General features: G+C 31.0%; 2 protein-coding genes across 2 annotated transcripts; both read right to left on the bottom strand.

Moving 5' to 3' along the window:
- Window positions 1–5,630: 5,630 nt before the first annotated feature.
- On the bottom strand, window positions 5,631–7,376 carry LOC109801596 (BTB/POZ domain-containing protein At5g41330). The gene has a single exon (XM_083069112.1). The coding sequence runs from the start codon at window positions 7,222–7,224 to the stop codon at window positions 5,854–5,856; it is 1,371 nt and encodes a 456-aa protein (XP_082925238.1). The 5' UTR covers window positions 7,225–7,376; the 3' UTR covers window positions 5,631–5,853.
- Window positions 7,377–10,223: 2,847 nt separating this feature from the next.
- Window positions 10,224–19,524, bottom strand: LOC109800122 (Peptidase M1 family protein). The gene is given in 31 exon segments (XM_083069111.1): window positions 10,224–10,599; window positions 10,688–10,759; window positions 10,852–11,079; window positions 11,475–11,650; window positions 11,724–11,805; window positions 11,906–12,052; window positions 12,153–12,291; window positions 12,378–12,526; window positions 13,899–14,082; window positions 14,202–14,282; window positions 14,354–14,463; window positions 14,549–14,605; window positions 14,692–14,703; window positions 14,807–14,989; window positions 15,100–15,147; window positions 15,345–15,425; window positions 15,522–15,585; window positions 15,824–15,849; window positions 15,962–16,048; window positions 16,132–16,159; window positions 16,307–16,368; window positions 16,484–16,696; window positions 16,782–16,889; window positions 16,986–17,060; window positions 17,162–17,275; window positions 17,594–17,670; window positions 17,813–17,888; window positions 17,988–18,128; window positions 18,292–18,333; window positions 18,442–18,522; window positions 19,341–19,524. Coding segments are annotated over 31 exon segments (3,102 nt in total). The 5' UTR covers window positions 19,419–19,524; the 3' UTR covers window positions 10,224–10,518.
- Between the last annotated feature and the right edge of the window lie 3,731 nt (window positions 19,525–23,255).

Genomic DNA, 23,255 nt, shown 5'->3' with positions numbered 1-23,255 from the left:
TTAATGGGTATGAAAAAAAAAAATTCCTCTACCAAATACTCCATAAAAGAATGAACCATTTGTTATCCATAGAATGCTTTTAAATAGTTTATAATTTATTTGAATTATTAAATACAATTTATGGTTTTAAATTCAGTATCGAAAAAGTTGAGTGTTGGAGAATTGAAACGTTATTAGGGGTTAGAACATTGTTAAACAAAATTACAAATAGACTTTATGAGTATTCAGTAAAAAAAAAAAAAAAGAAACTTGATGAGGTTTATTATGAATTAAAGTTTACTACAATATAATACATTAGTTATTACCTACGTGCTGCAATCAGAGGAACAAAAGGTTCGTGTATTATTTGTAGATTAGAAACACATAAATATATATTCTCCAAATGAACATATTTAACATAATCTTACTATGAATTTAACCCCACACCATCCAAGTACACATTATGATTGTTTTACATGAGATGATTCTTGATATTTTATTTTATGAGACATAAGAAAAATAATAAATATGGAAATTATATATTTTAAATAATTAAGTTATTAATATATCTAAGAACCTAGTTGATTATCTTATATTTTATTTAAAGAAACCGAGTCTAATATTACTTAAACTAACAATAATTTATTGGTATGAGTTTTTATATATAAATATTTATAATGTAAAATTAGATACATAATTTAATTGAAAATGACATGTTTTATTACATTAAACAAATAATATAATATTAACAAATCTAAAAGAAATGCTTTTATAATATCATTTATTATAATGTACTATATAAATAACTTTGATGACCAAAACTGATGCATCTATAAATTAGATGATTAAAATCAAATAACATTTTTGAAAGATTAAAACTAAACTTAATTCTAAAGGATCCAAAAAATAAATTTTAAAAACCCTTTTACATATGAAAATAATACATAAAAATTAATAATATAAACATGACTTTATAATCGTATCACAATTTGATATTTAGATATAAAAAAATATAAGAGATAATAATTTATTTTAAAAATAATATAAAAATCATCTCACAATTATATACATCTCATAATTTAATTTTGGATTCTTAATCATGGATCAAAACGATCAACCCCTAAACGAGATCTAGTGTCAGTTCTGATTATACTTCAAAGTTGATTAATTGTAAAATTTTGTATTTTTGTTGAATTCAACATTTTTTTTAATTCAACACATTTGTCGTACTCTCCCCTTCCGTGTCTTTATGTTTGAAAGCACACAAAATATTATTTTGTATTTTTAGTTGTGAACTTTAAAATACTATTGACAAATTTTTATTTATTATATATCTTTAGTTGGCCGATTAACCTTTATATTATTTTAATAAATTAAGTTTTAGTACAAGGTAAAGAGACATCTAAATTATTTTCTATTAGTTAAATCTCAAGATCAGTGTTTCAATAATGTTGATGAATATTGATTGGTCTTCAAGTTTATGTAATGATACTCGACTTATAATTAATCAAATGGGGAATCATGTACTTTGAGGCAAAAGTCATATCAAGAAGTGATATTGTACACAAGCTTTATATTTCAAGATTGTTATTGAGCCCATCTAATCACATAATTCCTTTCAGATTTCCGCGTATACAATTTTGTGTTGTTGTTTCTTTTGCATTTACCATAAATAAGAGTCTAGGGCAATTTCGCAGATGTGTTGGCATCTTTCTTCCATAACCTATTTTCTCACATGGATAATTATATGTTGTTATTTCAATGATTACTTCACGTGTTTTTTTAGATACTAATATCATACGATGATGGAAAAGTATTTAATGTCACTTCAAATGTTGTTTACAACAAAGTTTTTCACAATTTAAGATAAAAAAATTCACACTTAATTTATTAATATATGCCTTGTGATTGACATTATCACATAATTTTAATTTCTCCAATTGTCATACTTATAATTATTTAGGATTTTTTTTTCTCTTCTATTTCCAATGATAATATTAACCAAAACAAAGATATAACATATCACATTTACAAATGAATGCTTCGACCCAATTTTTAAATTTCTTCTGTTTCATAATTAATTACGAAAGTTTTGTAATAACTACTAGGGAGCTAAATTATTTAAATGATGTACTTATCTTAAAATGCATTTAAACTATGTTGGTTTACAATTGCAAAAATATATCAAATGTATATTTTTTAGTCTTATTCTAAATTAACTTTAGACATCAAATATATCATCTTATAAGTTTTAAATTCTAAAACCAATATTATTTTATATAAATACGTTATATTATTTTCTTATGCATATTCTAATATAGAATCATAACATATATCCTATTTTATAAACAGCTCAAACTTATTATCAATCTTCCAATTATAATTTTTTAGGGGGCATGGGTTAAAGTTAAACATTAAATTAAGGTCGCAGGTAGTTGGGTTTGGCTGTGAAAGACACTTAGTCCAGCAGGCCCTTGCTCAACACTCAACAGCAACAATCTCACACAACAAACGGCTTACAAGAAGGGTCGTTTTACAAATGGTGTGAACTAGGGATGGCAAAGTGAGCGGTAACCCGCGGGCCGGGCGCATCATTTCAACCTGCCAACCCGCCAAGCCCGTCAACCCTCCGGGTCAAATAGCGGGCCAGCCCGTCACAACTCGCCGACCCGCATATATATTTTTTAAAATTTAATTATTTTTATGTTTATTTTATTTTGATGTAGAAGATGAGGATGAAGATGATCAAGAAAAAAAGTAGAGACATCTTCTTTTAAGAGAGCTTCTAATATTCTTAAAATAAAAATTTAAAGTTAATTAATTGTATTTAAACTTGTTTTGTGAACTATCAAAAAATTTAGTTGTGTAAGTTTATAATTTGGTTTTGATTTTGGTGTAAATAGACTAATTTCTATTTAATTTTGTTCTAAGTTTGTAATTTGTTTTTATTGAATATATTATGTACAATATGTATGCATTTTTAATTTCATATGGTTATATTTATTTATTTGTAGCAAATTTTTTTTTATTTGAACATAAAATATATTTTTTTTTCTATTTTTTTTTTTGTATGCGGGCTGACCCGCTAACCTCCAGCCCATCCTTAGGCGGGGGGGGGGGGGGGGGGGGCGTTTTACGTTGGCGGGACGGGCCAAAACGGGGCGGACTTGCCCGTTTTACCATCCTTGGTATGAACAAATGAATTTTAAAAGACTCAAAATCGGATATTATCTCATAGTATTTTGCTTTTTTTTTTTTTTTTTAATGCATGAGAATCAAAGTCAATATTAAAAAGATTTAAAACTTACGCACTATACTCATTCAACCAACCAACGAGTTTTTATTTTTTATTTTGACTTTTTTCATCGAACCTCTTGTAATCAAAGCCAACAACCTCTTTTATTTGTTTGCCTTTTGTCTTGCCATCAGTGTCCGACCTCCATAAGGTCTAGTGGTCTACCAATTTTTTTTACCACATTGGAAATTTTTGTTTTAAAACATCAGCAATCCGCTTTAAGTGCAACTTCCCATGTCGGATGAAAATTCCTCCCAATAATTAATTCAACTCATTGAACTAAAGAAAAAAAAATCAATGGAAGAAAAATATTGTAATGCCTTAAATTGAAACAAAAACAAAGAAACAAAGGTAAATAGGTTGTGCCTGATCAAAAAACAGGGAGACCTTCCTTCAGACTAAGTTGAAAAGTCACGACATGTCACTCTGATATTATTAAATGAAATGCTCAATTTAAGCTTTAACATACCCACAGAATGAAAAGATATAAGCATGCAAACAACAAATGCCCTAAAAAAAACCTTGGATTTATAATATAATAGAAATCCAAAAGTGAAATAGAACTAGGTAAGAAAAAGTATTAGAACATTATATGAATGGGAATAAAAGTATATAAAATCCTTAGTTTGATAGGATAACAAGATTTATGATATGTAATACCACGTCCATTTGTGGAAATATTGCATAATAGACAAGAAATAAGCTCCCGTCATAATCTAATCAAGACAACCCAAAGAAATTTAGTTTTTAGAAAAGTAACTCACTCTTCAAAAATTATATAATAAGATAGTTACAAACCTCGTGACGAATAACTCCTAATATTGCAGCATAATCTGCATCAGTAGCTGTTGAATTAAAAATCTGCAAACAAAAAAAGGAAATTATAAATGTGCAAAGTGAATAAAGATAAACCAACAGAGACAAGCTGACAAGAAGGGGACTTACATTGAAGCTCTTGTTTTCCATGGCGCCTCTGTCCAATACAATGTATGTAGGGTCATATGATTGAAATCTCAAAAAATAAAAAGGTAAATAAAAATTACATGTTAAAATCTGGGACAACAAGCACATTGAAGAGATCCAGGTCATATTCAAGTCCAAAAACCTGTTCGGAAAGCATGTAACAAGACCGCAAATTTCTTCAGAATTTGAAACAAAATATATTCCAATCAAAGCAACCCATCTGATCAAAATGAATTTAAAACTACTAAATAAGGAGTGACACATGTTCATCCCACTTCATAGCTGTTTTCAGAGAATACATAGCATCTGCAGGTGTCCATATCCTGAGAACACCTTCTGCCCTGAACCTGAACGGGTAATAAATGTGTCATCTCTCTTACTCACTGGCTGTAAATAAGAAAAAAATATTTAAATTTTATTAACTCAAATATAAGTAAATAATAATGTTTTTAACTTAAAAAATTAATATACTTCTAAAACAATAAATCAGAACATCATTTACAATAAATGTAATTAAAAATAGTTTAGTAAATGTAATTAAAATATTTTAATAAATTTAATATATGCTTTATATAAATTCATGAAAATTAAATCCTGCACTGAAGCATAAATAACGCCCATGAACAGTATAGTGACCATCTAGATTGTCTTCACTACTGTGTTTCTAGAAAACATTAACAGTAAGACTGAAAAATTTTATAAATTTAAAGAATTCTAAATTTTTATTATTTAAATTACTTTGATTTTAATTTTTATTATTTTTAAAATATTTTATTTGGATAAATTAATTTAAATTTCTTAAATTTTAAATTATTAGGTTGGATATGATAATTTTATTTTATCATGATAAAATTAATTTAAAGAATATATTTATATGTTGAGATTTTTAAATTAAATTTTATAAAAATAAATATTAGCTAATTTTTAAATATTTAATAATTTTAAAAATTAATATTAAATAATATTAAAATATTTTTAAATATTTAATAATTAAAAATATAAAAAAAAATAAGAAGAAAAAAATATATAAAATTTCAAACTCTTATTTTTTTTTGAAAAAATTTAAAATTTTACTATTTTAAATTTTTTTACAAATATTTAAATTTTAAATTCTTCATAAATTTTTCATCCAAAATATTTTACCTCAAAAAATAAAAAAAAATTAAATAAATAAATTATTCTATTTAAATTCTCAATTTAAAGATACTATTATTACTTATTATTTAGATAGGTTTCCATTAGACAATAATAGCACCGGATACAATGATTTATCAGCCTCAATGCAAACCGTGTATTTTGCTATTTTGACGTTATATCCTGTTCGATGATTAGATTTATTAATTTTATGTGGAGACTTATTGTTATAAACATATAGAACAGTTTAGCCTATAAATTGACTTGAGAGAACAACCTGATAAAATGTATATTTTCATCGAGTACAGAAATTACCGGATGATTTGTGCAGGAAACTAAATATATAGTAAATACAACCTCCCCTTCAGACACCGAATTGGGTGTCAGAAGTGGAAAAGTAGAAATACAAGGAATAAACAATTTCTACAACAAGGGGGATTTTCATTTGCATTCACCACTCCTCTACTGTAGTTTGTAAGAAATCAAAAGTCCGTAGAAGAACTCTGCCAGACCTCAACAGATTGGTGATCCTTCCTAGTCAAGAACATGGTGCTCCCACCAAAGGCCAAATTGGTAACCTTAGCCCCACCCATGTCCCTAACCCTCCCCATCAAGTTCTTCTTGAAGATCCTTCCACCGTTCAAAACAACCTCAGACCAAAGCTCCACGTCACCAGCCTTAGTGCAAAACACCTGATTCCCCTGCGTTTGGATCTTGCAACCAAAACCTTCCTTCTTCCCATTCAGAGCCTTTCTCTTATCTCCCAGACAGACCCACGTGCTCTCGCCGCCACTACTCAACTTCCTCAAGTCCACGTAGGACGCCTCACCCGAATTCACCCCAACCTTAAAAATAACCGACAACCCATCACAAACTGCCACGTCAGCAAAACAATCCACCTTCTCCGAAGTCTCCCAGACTACGTTACCCGACCGAACGTCCCACAACCGCATGTTGCCGCTCACGCCGGAGGGACCGCTGTGGGACCCAGATGCCATCAAAAGCTTGCAACTTTCCACCCACTGCAGCTTCGTCGCCGGAATCGCCGAATCGATGTCGGCGCCGAAGATTTCGTTGTGGGCAATCTCCGTCACGGGGGCCAGGCTTTGAACATCGTACACCATTATGGAGTTTGAGTTTCTACGGGAAGATTCGAAGCTAACAAACATTTGCTCCGGCGAGGATCCGATGGCTTGGACGGTGGAGCCCGATTTGGTGACGTTTTCCCAGTGCAGGGTTTCCCTCACGCGCCCCTTTTCCAGGTCGAGGATTTGGAGGCCGGAGAAGTCGTTGGCGCCGGCGGCCACGAGCGACGGCGAGAGCGCGAGGAGAGAGTCGACGGCGGTGAAGTGGGTGAGGAGGGTGGACTTGCGGCGGAGGGACCAGTCGAAGGAGGTGATCTTGCTGCCGTGTGCGACGTGGAGGGCGCCGAACGCGGTGGCGGCGAGGGCGGAGGGGGAGTCGCGGCCGTTGAGGGGCAAAAGGAGGGATTTATGGAGGTTGAAGGGTTCGAATTGGGAAGGGTTGGAGAGGGAATTGATTAAGAGGGTTTCGACGCCGTAGAATCTGGACTCGATTATTAGGTCTTGGAGATCGAAAGCTTTGGCCTTTGAAGGAAGGTTACCGGTTCTGAGGAGGGAAAGGATAAGAGAGAAAAGTTCAGGGTCTCTGTCTATGAACGGCGTGTAGATTCCAGAAGATTCCGCTATTCGGGAGAAGAAGGTTTTGGGACCCGCCGAGGTTAGGGTTTGTTTCGTCGTTTGAAAGAGTTGACCACCCACGTCGATCGAAACTATGTTGTTCGTTTCCCCCTTCGGACACACCGCCGGTTTAGAGCCTTCAAAGGGAGGCATTCTTCTCAATTTTCTTCTTTCCTCCGTCTCAGCTGCCAATCAATTCAACAGAAAAAAAAATGTGTGTTATAGTAGTTGGGACTGTGTGAATGAAGAGAATATAGAGAGAAAATTGTGCTCCGGTAGGTGGGATTTAGGAGGATAGAGAGAAATGGGGGTTATTTATATATTGTTATGTGTGACAGGAGATAAAGGGTCCTTAATGGAACGAGGACCTTCTAATAATTATACACAACAGGAATAGTTGTTTAAATTTTTTGAAATAGGTTTTAGTAACTATTTTTTTTTTATCAAATATTATTATTTTTAAATTTAACAAAAAAATTCTTTCAATTTTTTTAAAAAATAAATATATAAAAACATGAAGTATATTTTTCCATATTAATATATAAAAAAGTATACTAATTTGTTAAAAAGTAAAAATTAAAAGTGATTACATAATTCAATATTTACTTTATAATAGATATAGGTTTTAAATTTTTCTTGTTTTGCCATGACATGGGCGCTCCAGAACAGAAGGTGCAGCAATGCAGAAAAAAACTCTTGGCTTTGGTCAACGCCAAGTTGGGCCAGAGCTTCTAGAATTGCAGCTTTGCTAACGTGTTTTGAAAAATAAATATTATATGGGTCTGCCGGCGGTCTAGATGTAACATAATTATACATGTTATAAAGAAGATATAAAGATTTTTTTTTCTTTTTAAAAATTATTATACTCTTTAGATGTTAAAAAAAATAACTCTTCACATGTTTTATAAATAATCAATCACAATTCTTTAATATTTTATTTACGTAATTGTTAGTGTCCCATGTATTTCGGCATCTTTAGTTCCTTTAACGCCGTTAGTTGGCGTATCTTTGGTATTGTTGCACGTGTATAACAGTTGCGTTGGGTCAAATTAGGTGCCCAAGTTTTCCATTATTAATTTATGTGAGATGGGGACATCAAATAGAGAGTGAGGGGGCCGTTATTGACTACTTGACTAAATATTATATTACAAGTTTTTAGATTTTTCCTCTAACATATATATATTTTAATTTTTATCTCTTTAAAATATAAAATTACTATTTTTGGTCCATAAGAATAATTTTAAGATATATAAATAATATTTATTTTAAGAACTTATAAATTTTTAAAAATATCACATACTAATATGATATCTAGGTAATACATAAGAATATCACTTAACCTCTCAATAAATAAACAAGTAATTTAAAATTATTACATAATAATAAAAACTAAAAATAATAATTGTAAAGTGTAGAGAGATAAAAAAAAATAAATTTTACAAGGATCAAATCATAATTTATTCATTTGATAAAAAAAATATAATTTATTCATTTTATAAAAATTAAAAATATATTTAATCCAAATTGTTAATAATCATCATTGACATGTAAATATTACATTGCAAAAATGATAACAATTATAATATACATGACAACTATCACAATTTAACACATAACTTTGCAAATTTTTTTTATGGTTGGAGTAGACCCCTAATTTGCTCCTCAAATTTGGCAAATGTCAAATGTTGCCACTTTAGTCATTTAATTTCACAAAGTGAAACAAAAAAACTTCGTAAGTATATAATTTGTCATTTACATTAGTCCTTTCATTAAGCATTTTTTTTATTATCATTAATAGAACAATTAATCTAACATGTTAAATATTTATATGACACACGACATATTCATACAATGACTAATTCTAAGAATAAGATTAGGTATGAAAAATATTGATCCATCTGTTTTAGTCCATGAATTTTGACACTCATTATCATATTGATCCCTTAATTTGATTAAATTTTATATTTCACCATTTCACATCAGTAAAGAACATTAATTTATGTCAATTATCTTTAATAAAAAAATTGTAATTATCTCCTTAAGTGTCTTGATGCTAAATACAAAATGACCTTCATATTTTAGTTAATAAGAACAATATTTTACGTTCATATGTGGCACACTCATTTTACATTATTTAAGATCATTATTAACCTTTGGATGTTTAAAAAACTTTAGAACTTAAGAGACTTCAACTGGAATAATAAATGAATTTCAAAATCCACTATACAAGCTAGCTAGATCATGTTCAACTTTCACTCCATTGTTTTCTCAAGCCTCAAACATACTCAAATTGTAAAGAGTGTAATTGTAGGATAAAGTCCTTTGTTATTTATTATTTATTAGTTGTTAAAATTATAACATAAAGAAAAATCTCAATTTGAGATCATAATAATTAATATTTAATAATATTAAAGTTTAATTACATATTTAATCTTTATTTTTTTATCATTTTTATAAGATAAAAATATGAGCTAAAAGTAAAATTCAATCTAAATATTAAATAATTTTTATTTTATTTACCTAATATTATATCATAATTAATATTACAATTTTAACAGATAAATATTCACTAAATATACCAAAATTATAAATTTATAAAATTAGAGAACTAAAAATACATAATTACAACAAAATTACGATTTTAAAATTATAAGGAGAATGTAAATTAAACTTTTTTCTTCTTCTTTATATCATACACTATTGCCACTAAAAAAAATTTAACTCGCCTTGAACCTTCCCTTAGGGCCAGCCTCACCTAATCGAAGAACAAATAAAAGAAAGAACAAGTTGGTGACGAGTATATTGCCACTTCTTTTAATTCACTAATAATTGATAATTGATATATCTAATAATAATAGAAAATATAAGTAGTTATATAAATAATGCTTATCATAAAATTTAAGGCTGTAGCTATTATTCAAAAAATTTAAATTAATATATTTAATCTTACTAATAAACACTTACTATTTATTTTGAAAAAATTGAGTAAAAAGATAAAACTAAATTTATTTTATTTTATTTTTCACTTATTTGGAGTAAACATGCTAATCCGCCATCCTACTAATAAACAAAGTGAGTTGGAACTTTCAATTCATGCGGCTTAAAACTCATCCTCTCAAGTCAGCCACTCATGCATATATGAAAAACAAAAATTCACAACAATCAAACGCACCATTATTTCATTATCTAATCATCAATAGAACCATAAATTAAAAAAAAAAAAATAAGTATTACGAACCATTATCCACTCAACCATTGAGATAAACTTGTTCACTTTTTTTATTGCATAAAGTACTGCACATCCTTGGGAGTTAAGACATGCATGCGAAAAGAGAGCTACCAATGTGGCACAAGATATTAGGATCCTTGCACCAATTGCTTTCGCTACTAACACATCAGAACCGTTAAAAACACAACTCAGCAATTTTTCATACGTCATTGACACTTTTAAGCAGCCAAGCTTTTAGACGCTATCTCGAACACATTCTCTGATAGTCCATTAGTAGACATGATCCTCTCCAACTGGGCCTGTAAAACACCAGTTTTCAGCATAACTGATAGCCAATAATCTAAGAAAATGAGAGCTAAAGTGGCAAAACAATAATAAGTCTATTACCTTTGCAAGTTTTTGTCTGTCTTCATCATAACGCCTCCATCTTGAGAAGGCTGACACCATTCTCGAGGCAACCTGCATTTCTCCAAACCAAAAATGTGATATACTACTACATAATTAAGGAACAAAATGAATCTATAATTTGAAGAAAGCTAATGCGAAATGACCTGAGGGTTTAGCTTATCAAGTTGCAGCACAATTTCTCCCAAAAACTTGTAGCCTGACCCATCCTTAGCATGAAAGTTCACCGGAGACCCACAGAAACCTCCAATGAGAGAGTACACTTTGTTGGGATTGCGCAGGTCAAATGCTGGGTGGTTCAACAGTTTCCGCACATTCTCAACATTACCAGGAACATCAGACATTGCTTGAAGAGCAAACCATTTGTTCACCACCTGGAAAGGAAGGCAAAGTATAAACTAGTAATCCAAGAGACTCCACTGTAGGATAGCATTAAGGCGTAGATAGGAGGAACTCCTAAAATAACACTGAACAGATGTACGCGTATAGCCATAGGTGGGACAAACACGAGGGATTAAATAGCAGTCAGCCAGGCCAAAACAGAAAAGATTTAACAAAGAGAAGGTGTCAGAAGGAAGCATGCTCGACACAGATAGTGTCATTGAAAGAAGCACTGCAGTCCGCATAGATAATGGTAGGAAAATTGCAAAGGGCATCTTGAGTGTAATCCCGCCTCACCAACAACATAGGATATATTGACAAATGGATGGAAACATGCCCAACAGCAAACAATAATTTCAAAATCATAGTCATAGTGAAGGAGATTTACCAAGAAATCATTCTGCCACTTGCCATAAAAGTCAGCAAGCACATCATCACGGTTTTTACCAGGGTTCTGGGCTATGGCAGCCAAAGCAGCAAACTGCTCAGTCATATTTGTAGCAGTTTCATACTCATGCAGCGCAAGATTGGTGAACTCTTGATCCTCAAAGCATCCCAGATAAGCTATAACCAAAAAAAGATAAGCTTGCTACCACCATGTATTTAAATGAATTAGTATGTAATAAATTTTATATACCAAGAGCAACATTTTTCAGAGCACGTCGGGCCAAGTTTTGGTGATTAAAGACATATTCATCTGAGCTTCTATTATTTTCTACCTGCATAAAGATAAACAATCATGTTCATTAATGAGGAGATTCATACAATGAAGAAAAGATGTTTAACCAATTCCAGACAGCTTTATGCAACAGGTCATACTGTGCTGAGGAACTCGGATCTCAGTTCACTTGCAAGCTGCTTCCTGATGAATGTCCGAACAGCATGAACAGCATCAGGATCTGCAACCTCCATCATGTCCATTATTTCTCCCTCACCAGGCAGGGTTATTGCCTTTGCCACAAATTCCTAGATGATAAAGAGCATAAAGTACATTCGATGAAATCATATGATAAAAACCCATCAACAAAAATGAATAATCTTTGAGGAAAAATTGTTATAAGCATACTTTGTCCAGACTTGAGTCACATAGAATTCGTTTGAACCCATCAACAAAATTGGGATTCAAAATCAATGGTTTGTTATGTTGCAAATCATCCACTAAGTTAAGCATCAACTTTCGTGCTAAAACTTGTCCAGCCTCCCAACTGAATCATTTAAATAAACAAGTGAATAAATTCCTAGTAAGCTATCAAATTGAAAAGAATAAATTCTAACTTTGAAGAAGACAAACCGGTTGAATTCATCAGAATCATTGGCTAGTAGGAAAAACAGGTCGCTGTCAGTGAGATCAGATTCCAGACGAATAGGAGCACTATATCCCCTTAACAAAGAAGGAACTGGCCTCTCAAATATATCAGTGAATACAAACTCTTCCTCTTTCTGCAGCAAATACAAATAAAACTATTAGTTAGTCAAATGAATATGAAAAGGCCCAACCATGTTCTGCATCCTATTCTATTTCAACAAATACCTACCGCTATCGGAATCTGTATTATGCAATATGAAGTAGATAAAAGATTTCGTGTTTTTGAAGTTGCATCATAGATAACAGAGTAAAGGGACCTTTTTAACACGGTTTTAATTTTAAAATTTCAGACACCTTTTTCCTTCAACTCAATTATTTGACATGGATGCTCATACTTTGTAGTAAGGGACAATTGATACTTTTACTTTAATATCTGTCAATATGTTCACAATTTAACTACATATGGTAATGGACCCAGAAAACATTGGTGAGGAAAAACATAGGACAAAAACATATTTTATATTTGAAAGAATGGGTGACGAGAATTCTATTTGCCATATGAAGGAGATGCCTGGTCAAATGAGTTATAGTTCATTTAAGGAAGAATGTGAGTGTTCGGAGTCATTTATGGATTTGATTCACTTTTGGGGAAAATTTGTTAGCTTGAATCATTTGATAAACCTTCTTGGAGGCAAAAATGATAAACTGATAATATAGAAATAGAAAACTTTGAAATGTGTTGGATTCATCAATGACTACATAGTACAAAATATTTCCTGATGGAAACCAAACCACAACCTCCATCCCCATCTATACATTCCCATATTAAAATTGTTGGGGATGGATGATTTCCAGGGGATCAGCAGAGCAAAATATAGTCAGAATGGCAGGGTTTCAGATTTCAGTTATCGATACAATAGATCTAGATATTATGAAATTCATATATCACCATACCATAGAAAGGTATAAAAATTAAGAATGATGCATATGATTATAACTTCCCCAACCCTGAAGAAGTTCAAGATTTAAATGACCAATGAATTCACAATCAAATAGTACTTCCTTTCCCTTGAGGAGGAAAAGGAAGGGTAGAAATTGCAATCATATATTATCCACCTGCTAAGAATATGTCAAAAACCTCCCTGACAGGTATAACTAAAATAGATCAAATAAAAAATATCATGGTTTAATTAACCTTTTTGTCCCCATAGTTCCATATATTTTATCTTTTAGTATTTAAAAACGTTTCATTTTAGCCTTTAATCTCTATAGAAATCATTTGTGTTTCCTTTTAGTGAATGTTATCTATTGCTATAGGGACTAAAAAGTAAAGCTTATGAAACTATAGGGACTAAAGGAAACAAAAATAGTATGTATATAGACTAAAATGAAATGTTTTTAATTATGGGAACTAGAAAAATAAAGTTCATAAAACTACAGAGATCAAAAAAGCAATTAAACCAAACATCAAATAGAAATGCATATCAAAGAAAAGTTCTAAACAACCTTGGTCACTCTTAGGATAGTAGTAGAGACTGATTGATCATTGCTTGAAACAGATTGCAGTGTCCCATCATGATAAACAGTTGAAAGAGGAATGTCCTTGCCGGTGGAATCAAGCAAACCAACTGCAACAGGAATGAACATGGGTTCCTTAACTGATTGCCCCGGAGTTGGTGGTATCTCTTGACTGGAAAAATGTCCCCATCAAAAATATTAAAGACAGACAGCCAAAAATAAAATTCAAAAATAATGCACCTTCAAATCACCCAATAAAAAAGGTGAGATGAAAAGGTGAAGTTTGTATACCTAATCTTTACAGAAAAAGTATGTGCTTCTGCATTATAAGAAGTATTTACTTTGACAACAGGGGTCCCAGCTTGTGAATACCTGCATATTAGTTGATAAGTTAGTAAAATATTAACATTAAAAAATCAATTACTCGAGCCAAAAACACAAACCATAGCAAGAAATTTGCAAAATCTGCATCATTTGCATCTCGCATGGCAGCAAAAAAATCTTCACATGTTACAGCTTGGCCGTCATGTCTCTTAAAATAAAGATCCATGCCCTGAAATAAAGGGAGTTTGTAAGAGTTGAATAGTATCAAATTGCAGGTACCAGGGTTGTTATATGCATTGGATAAACATTCTTACTTTCCGGAACCCTTGACTTCCCAGTAAGGTTTTGTACATTCTGACAACTTCAGCCCCCTGATACACATAGGATCATGAGAACAAACTGGTAGAGAGACAAATGGACATGGAGGGGTTGAAAATTATAGTTGTAAATGTCAAACCTTTTCATAGACCTGCAAAACAGAAAGATACCATTATAAACAATTCAATATCTTAATGAGAAAAAATGGGAACAAACTAGAGTTAAATGTCACAACGAGAAAATGTGAAACATACCGTCACTGTATTTTGACATTGACAATAGGCCACATCAGAAATTAATCCACGGTAGGTTAACAAAATGATAGAAACATCAGTAGAGCAACAATAAATTATTACATAATACAGTAAAAAATTCAAACATGATATTGACTCATTAAAGTTTTAAAAATAGGGCTTGCCTGTGTAGAAGTTGTCCATCTGTAAAGGAGGAAAAAATATCAATACAAGCTTAGAAGCACATATAATAAGGGGAATGGGGAAAAACATTTTTGTAGACAAATGGTAAGGAATGATTTCCAAATTCCAACCTTGATGTAAGAATGTGGTCGCACTGGATGGGCCATGGGACCTGCATCCTGGAAAATCAGTATAAAAGTATTAGATTACTACCTGACATCAAGATAATTCTACATTAAAAGAATAGTAAATAGTGAATAAGATAAATTATTATAGTAATAATGAGAGGAAAAGTCAGAATAACATCAGAATACAGAAGTCATCACTGTAGAACTTGCAAAAAGAATAACAAAAATGAAAAGGAAAAGAAAGTAACCTGTGGAAACTGGTAATTTCTAAGTCTTGAAACATCTGCAATCCGCTTTACAGTACGACTTCCCATGTCAGATGAAAATTCCTGCCAATAATTAATGCAATTCATTGCATTAAAAAAACTTGATGGAAGAAAAGTATTGTAATGTCTTAAATTTAAACAGAGGTAAAGAGGTTGTGCCTGATCACGAAAAACAGTGAGACCTTCCTTCAGGCTAAGCTGGAACCAGTCACGACATGTCACTCTGATATTATTAAATGAAATGCTTAATTCAAGCTTTAACATACCCATGGAATGGAAAGATATAAACATACTAACAACAAATGCACTAAAAAAACTCAGGTTTATGATATCTAAAATAGAAATCCAAAAGCGAAATAGAACTAGGTAGGAAAAAGTATTAGAACATTATATGAATGGAAATAAAAGCATATAAAATCCTTATTTTGATAGGATAATAAGATTTATGGTATTAATACCACCTGTTGCCAGTCCAGTTGTGGAAATACTGCATAACAGACAAGAAATAGGCTCCAGTCATGAACAAGATAACCCAAAGAAATTTAGTTTTTAGAAAGTAACTCACTCTTCAAAAGTCATAATATATGATAGTTACAAACCTCATGACCTATAACTCCTAATATTGCAGCATAATCTGCATCGGTAGCAGCTTCTGGAGAAGCCAATACAAGCTTTGAATTGAAAATCTGCAAACAAGAAAAGGAAAATATGAATGTCCAAAGTGAATACAAATACCCAACAAAGACAAGCTGACAAGCAGGAGACTTACATTCAAGCTCTTGTTTTCCATGGCTCCCCTGTTCAATACAAAACAATTACACCGTATTACTTTTCTGCACCCTAGACCTTTCATGCTATCTCATCCCATCTCATCTCATAATATACAATATATGTAGGGTCATATGATTGAAATCTCAAAAAATAAAAAGGTAAATGGAAATTACATGTTAAAATCTGGGACAGCAACAACATTGAAGAGATCCAGGTCATATTCGAGTCCAAAAACCTGTTCAGAAAGCATATGACAAGACAGCAAAATTCTTCAGAATTTGAAATAAAATATATTGCAATCAAAGTAACCCATCTGATCAAAATGATTTTAAATCTAAATAAGGACTGACATCTTCATCCCACTTCATAGCTGCTTTCAGAGAATACATAGCATGTGCAGTCTTAGGTACATCATCTGCAGGTGTCCATATCCTAAGAGACACTTGCCGCCCTGAACGGGTAATAAATACGTCATCTCTGCTCTCTAATTGCCCGGCAACCAAGGCAAACAAATAAGAAGGTTTCTTGAAGGGGTCCTCCCAAACAGCATAATGCTTACCACCCTGCAGTAAAGCATAAATAACATCCATGAACAGTATAGTAACATCTAGATAGTCTTCACTACTATGTGTTTCAAGAAAATATTACCTCCAAGTCACCATGCTCAGCTAGGTTTCCATTAGACAATAACACTGGATACAATGATTTATCTGCCTCAATGCGAACTGTGTATTTTGCCATTATATCAGGTCGATCCTGTTGGAAGATAAGATCTATTAATTTTATATGGAAATTTATTGTGTCATAAACATGTAGAACACTTTAGCATATAAATTGCCTTAAGAGGACAACCTGATAAAATGTAATTTTACGGAAGCCTTCAGCCTCACATTGAGTACAGAAATTACCAGATGATTTGTAAAGTCCCTATAGGAAACCAAATCAATAGTAAATACAACCTGACAGCAGTGGAAATACAAGGAATAAAGTAAGAAACAAACTCTACAACAAGGGGAAATATCATTTACCTCCAATGATGTGTTTTTCTGTGGGTAAATCTCTGTAACAATTTCCAGATCATATTTACCACTAGGAAGTGATCGGATTGTGAGATGGCGTGCATCCAATTGATAATCTTCCTCCTACAGGAGAACATAAGATAATATATAAATAAAATAACGTTAAAACAAGTAACACAACAATCTAAACCCCAACCACCCATCATAGCTGCCGGTATAAAGTGTTTCTGACAGTAACAACACCTATGGTTTTAACTAGGAAGCACAAATATTATGTTCAAAACATATAACAATAATAACATAATAAATCATCTGTCTGATTATGAGTTTCCTTGTCTTAAAAAACTCGCAAGATAACAAAGAAATTATGTCAGTGGTTGTGTTCACAAAGTGGTCATGACGGTGGATAGTAGTAGCCAACTCAAAAAGAAGTATAAATACCTTCAGAGCCTTTCCATTAAGCTGAATTGAAACTAAAGATAAGTCTTGTCCATCTAAAACTAGTGGGGGAGAAGAACCTGTTGCACAAAATAGAGCAATTAGAAGTGCAACAAAAATAAATATGAAAACTGGAATATTACATAGATATTGATGCTGTGTATATTTCAGCAGATTAAACAAATTACACGATCTAGTAAGTAAAAATAGTAATCTGTCTACCTTCAATGCGAGGATACACAGCAATTTTAGAACTAACTATTGTCTTCTCCTCTCCCAAAGAAAATTTCAGATCCACCTGTAAGGTTGCATGCAATAATTGAACAAAAGAATCAATAAAATTTTAGATTAGCAATAGTGTGAATGAAATATAATCTAAAACCCCCTATAAACTTACAGTGTCAAAGTAATAATCAGGCATTTTGTAATCCTTTAAGAATATTTCTCTTGGTGTCCCCATTTTAGATTCTTCAACTTGCTTTGGTAAATCCTCTGTGGCAACCGAACAAATTAGCCTCCTACTTACTTGCTTGACCCTCTGGAACAGAATACAGGAACATACAAGATCAGGTAATCAAACAAGCAGACTGTATATACTGTTAGGTCTGAATAGTCCATAGACATACACCAAGGTAAAACAACTTTAAACATGCTACTAGATAAACAGCAAAGAATGAAATTCAGACACAAATTAAACTTACTGGTAGTAAAGAAATAAAGGGGCGATACTTTCGCAAATTGACCTGTAACAGCCATATCAACAGTTTAGTACATTCCTGAAACAACATTAGACCATAAAATTTTTTTATAAGATCCTTTTCATAGTATATGGAGGTTCAATGGATAGAAACCTCTGATGCAAGGAAATGCCTTAATCTGATGCTCCTTTTTGCTGTACTCTGAAAATAATTAACGCTGCAATTAACCTGAAGCTGCACAGAAGGTAATAATCATCATATTCCAACGGTGGAGTAAACAATTTGGAAAGATAAACTGATTAAGTGCCATGGCAACATTCAACATGTTATTCTCAATTGAAATTTTTAAATAAAATAAAACACAATATATAGGGGGGTGTATCTAGTAAGAAAGTCATTTTATGGATCATACAACCATAAATTTGGAGAGGAGAAAATTTCAGTCATACAACCATACTGTCCATACATAGTCAAAATTTTAAAAATAATAATAATAGTAGTAGTAGTAAATTAATTAATTAATTAACCAACGTGATAATTTAAAAAATCACCCAACTTTTCAAAAACCTTACACGACTTACATGTTTTAATCTTGATCATTTATAATAAAATCTAATGAAATGATATTTATTTTCGTAACTCTGGAAAGGAGGTCTCTCGTTTTATACGTATGTGTATGCGTGCCAGAAGACATAATTCCTAAGTTGTGAAACTTCTCAGCATCAAATCTGAGTTTCGAAGACATGGTTTGAAAAGACCGACATGTCATTCAGAAATAGGAGTAATGCAAAAGAGAACGAGTGTAGGAAATGAACCAGGCACAAACAAAAATTGTTCGTGTAACAACCAGCATACATATAAGAAAGACAGACCAGTGTAACGATTTAAAAAACAGGAACAGAACATGAGTTTCTATGGAGGAAAATTAATTTTTCTCAAGCTTTTTGTTATTCGAGAAACAAGCATTACCCTTGGTGGCATCAAGGTGACGGAGATATAGAATCAAAACAAAAACAAAAACAAAGTGAAAATGTGTATGTATGGATAATCACAGGAGCAGGGGAGATCAAACCCAGCAGAGTGTTCCTCGAAAAAGTCAATGTCTTCGATGGCAGAACCAACCGTGCCATTTATCGCGAGTCCCTAATTGAGCGCAATGGATTTCCACAAAAACAAAAACAACGCAGAAATAACCTTTAAACCCTAGATCATCGATAATTCTCGTTCTTATAAGTGGGGATAAGAACGGGTAATTTCAAATTATGGACATGAAAATTCACAAATGAATAAAAAAAAAACATGGAATAGATAGATGGAAAGGGATTGGATAAACATGTTGAGATAATATCATATGCAAATAAAAATAAAACAAATAAACAAATAGAAAAATTGATCCATTGAAGAATTGAGGTTAGAACTTCACCTCTCCTGATTCAGCGATGAAGTGCAGTGAATGGCGAGAGAGACGAGATGGAACGAGAATAAATAAAGACTGAAAAGTATTTAATTAATTAATATAAAAAAAAATTGTACATAAATAATTAAAAGTTCATTCCTAAGTAGAATATATACTATGATGTGATAAGTTATTCGAAGGAGAGTATTGATTTCCTTTATAATGTTAACTAATTAATGTTGCTTCATTTTAAGTCGTTCATTTTTTACTGGTTAGGTAAAATAACAGTCTCTTTCTTAAAATAAAATAAATAAATACTGTTGCGACGTGGGTATCAATACGATAATAATTTCAGGAGCAGTTTTTTTTACTTTTTATTTAAATATTAAAAAATTTATCAAAATATCATACTCTAAAATATATTTACTAAAGTGTACCTTTATTATTTAGGTTGAGAATGTGACATTCCACTAATTAATTTATCACCTAAATTTAAATATTTATATTTTTTTCTATTATTTTTATTTTTATAATATATATTTTATTTAATTTATCAACTTAAAAAAATTAGTAAATTTATAAATAAGTTCATAAATTTTATTTTATAACTTTGAAATTTTGTAAGAAGAGATTATAAACAATTTAAAGATTTATAAATTTATTGTACAATACAAATTAAATAGTACATATTTATTATTAAAAATAAAATTTTAAAAGATCAATTATATTACAAAAAAAAAAGATTAACTTTCACAGGTACTTCAAAATGAAATTCATTGTACATATCACACATAATTAAAAGATAAAAAAATATAGATAATTAACTTTCACACATGCTTTGAAATCAAGTTCATGGATAGTAATTAATGGTGCATGCGTCAACCTGTACCACGTCTTAGAGGATGTATGTTTCTTATTGAGTGTTGACGTATTTGTGATTGTTTTTTAGGTTCAATTTAGTAATCAAAGATAACACTTTCATTGTTTATATTGATGTCATTTGATTCTATCGATATATGAAAGTTTGTAACATTATCAATGTTGGGTGTTGTAGAGCCTCCACTGACATTTTCCTGAATTGATGCAAATAAGGAAATACTAATGCTTTGAATGTAGGCATGAACAAATTCTAGTGTTTGAAGGTCAATTCCAATTAAATTGCTCATGAAGTTATATCCAACACCACTTGTTGAGTATGAGGTGTTTAAAAATTGTTCATGTGATGGGGTGAATTCAAATGGTTGGGAATGATGTTGTTCATTTTCCTCTTGTATGTTATTTTCAATAATTGGGCTTTGTGGAGGTGATGTATGATGTTATCTTGAACATTATCTTATTGACATTTGTGTATTTCCAGCAAATGTGTCACCTACATTTGTGGAGTGTTTTACACATGGAGAAATCTTAGAATTTGCACGATATCATTATAAATATTCAAATGTGTGTTGTAAAGATCCTTGAATAGATTAACCAATAATCACTTGTTTTTGTCGTTCTTTCCATATGGCTACCCATTGCACTTATTCTTCTTCCCAATTTGTGTCGTTATGTTTTCTCATGTCTTGTTAATGGAGTTTGTCAAGGTTATAAGGGGGATTTAGGATGGGTTGTCATAGGCCAAATTGTAATTGGTCCTTGTTAGTTTGATGTCATACAATATTTGGGAAACACATTAACATAATGCATGCACTCCATATTTTAAAGTCCTAGTAAGCATGATTTGACAAGAATGACTCAAACCTTCTATATGGCATCCAAATAAAATGTAAACAAAACATGCATTAGTTTTCATATAACTAATGGAAATCAATTAACAATTATCAAGAAGTTGTATATAACCTAATCACTATTCATATTATTGAATCTTTATATGTAACATATGACATCACCATGGGGAGTTCTCATAAATCTTAGCCTTTTTCCACTCCATCCACCACAAAATAAAAATAGGTTATTTTAGAATTGTTAGTATCATTGTTTGTTGTAGTGAAATGATAAAGGAAAATCATAAATAATGTCATACCTAGTAGCAAGTGGACATAATAAATTATATTCGATCGTTGATTGAATATTCATCATATAATACCATGCCTAAAATTGTAAGCAATATATAGCTCCCTATTTTTTTAACATTGGGTAAATTGCCTTGCATATTTTCCTATACAATTGTGCTACCAATTGTGCTAAGTTAGGGACATATGACCACAAATCTAGTAGAGACAATCAACTCAATACTTACAAAAACCAAAAATCTATCAATTATAGCGTTGATTCTATCAACTTACTAAATGTATAACAACTTATTCAATCAATCAAAAAGGGAGAAAAGTCATGACTGAATTAAGATTTGATCAAGTATACTCGTATATATTAAACAAGGTCTTAGTTGATATACAAACAAAAGCAAATTCTCATCATGTGTTTAAGTTCGACAAATGCAATATGTGTTTTCTAGTGCAAGAGGCACTTAACCCAAAAGACGGACATTTGAATGGACAATTCACAATCAGACCGGATGAAATGTGGTGCATTTGTGACAAATTTCAAAAATTATACATGTCTTACTCACATATCATTGTTGCTTGTAAACTTGTTCACCATGATTACACATCTTACATACATTTTGTTCACACATTGAAATATATTTTTAATGTGTATAAAGGATTATTTGAAGAGTTGCGCAATAAACAATATTAGCCACAATGTAATAACCACAAATTTACCCCAATCCGGACATGAGAATAAATAAAAAAATATTATCCAAAATCCTTGCATATACGCTCATAAATAGATATGAAAGAATTTGGTTATTTGAAAAGAAGTTTCATATATAAAAATTCAAGTCATACTAAGAAAAAGTATCCTTATTATGTAGGAACTTTCGGTTAACAATAATAATTTCTATTTTCTATTATTGTACCTTTCATTTTGTTCTTCATAATATCTTAATTTAGAGTCAATTTTAATAAATTTATGTGTTGTTTGAACTCTTGTTTTTATTGTCTATAATATATTAAAAATATTATTTATCTATAATAGAAATAAATATAAAATAAATATATTGTTAAAATAAGTTTTTAAAAAATGATATATTAACTAATTTTTCAAGCAAATAATTTAAATAAAGAATTATTATTTTATAATAATATTAAAAAAGTGAAATTATGAAAAGAAAACTGCAGTTGAACAAATTTTTCAATGCATAAGTAATTTTTTAAAAAAAAACTTAAGTAAGAAATTAGTTAATGAAGGACCAAATTCTCAATATGAATAATAAATGTAATACTTTGGTAAAATATATTTTAGAGAATGATATATTAGTATTTTTTTGTAATATTTTAAAAAAAAGTCCATTTTTTATTTTTGCTTTTAATCTAATGGTATTGTTTTTATTTTTTAATTCAATGGACTTGATTTTTTTACTAAGTAAATTACACTATCTTTCTTTGGGTGATACAAATATTATATTGTCTTCTCCACTTATATTAAAAATTAAGATGCCTCCCTGGACAAATTCCAAGATATTACACTTTACCTATTTTTAAATTATTTTGTTAAAGTTATGTTAACT

This window comes from Cajanus cajan, chromosome 2 (genome assembly GCF_000230855.2).
Source record: "Cajanus cajan strain Asha chromosome 2, NIPB_CcT2T_4, whole genome shotgun sequence".
Lineage (NCBI taxonomy): Eukaryota > Viridiplantae > Streptophyta > Magnoliopsida > Fabales > Fabaceae > Cajanus > Cajanus cajan.
This window is presented reverse-complemented; position numbering and strand designations above follow the sequence as displayed.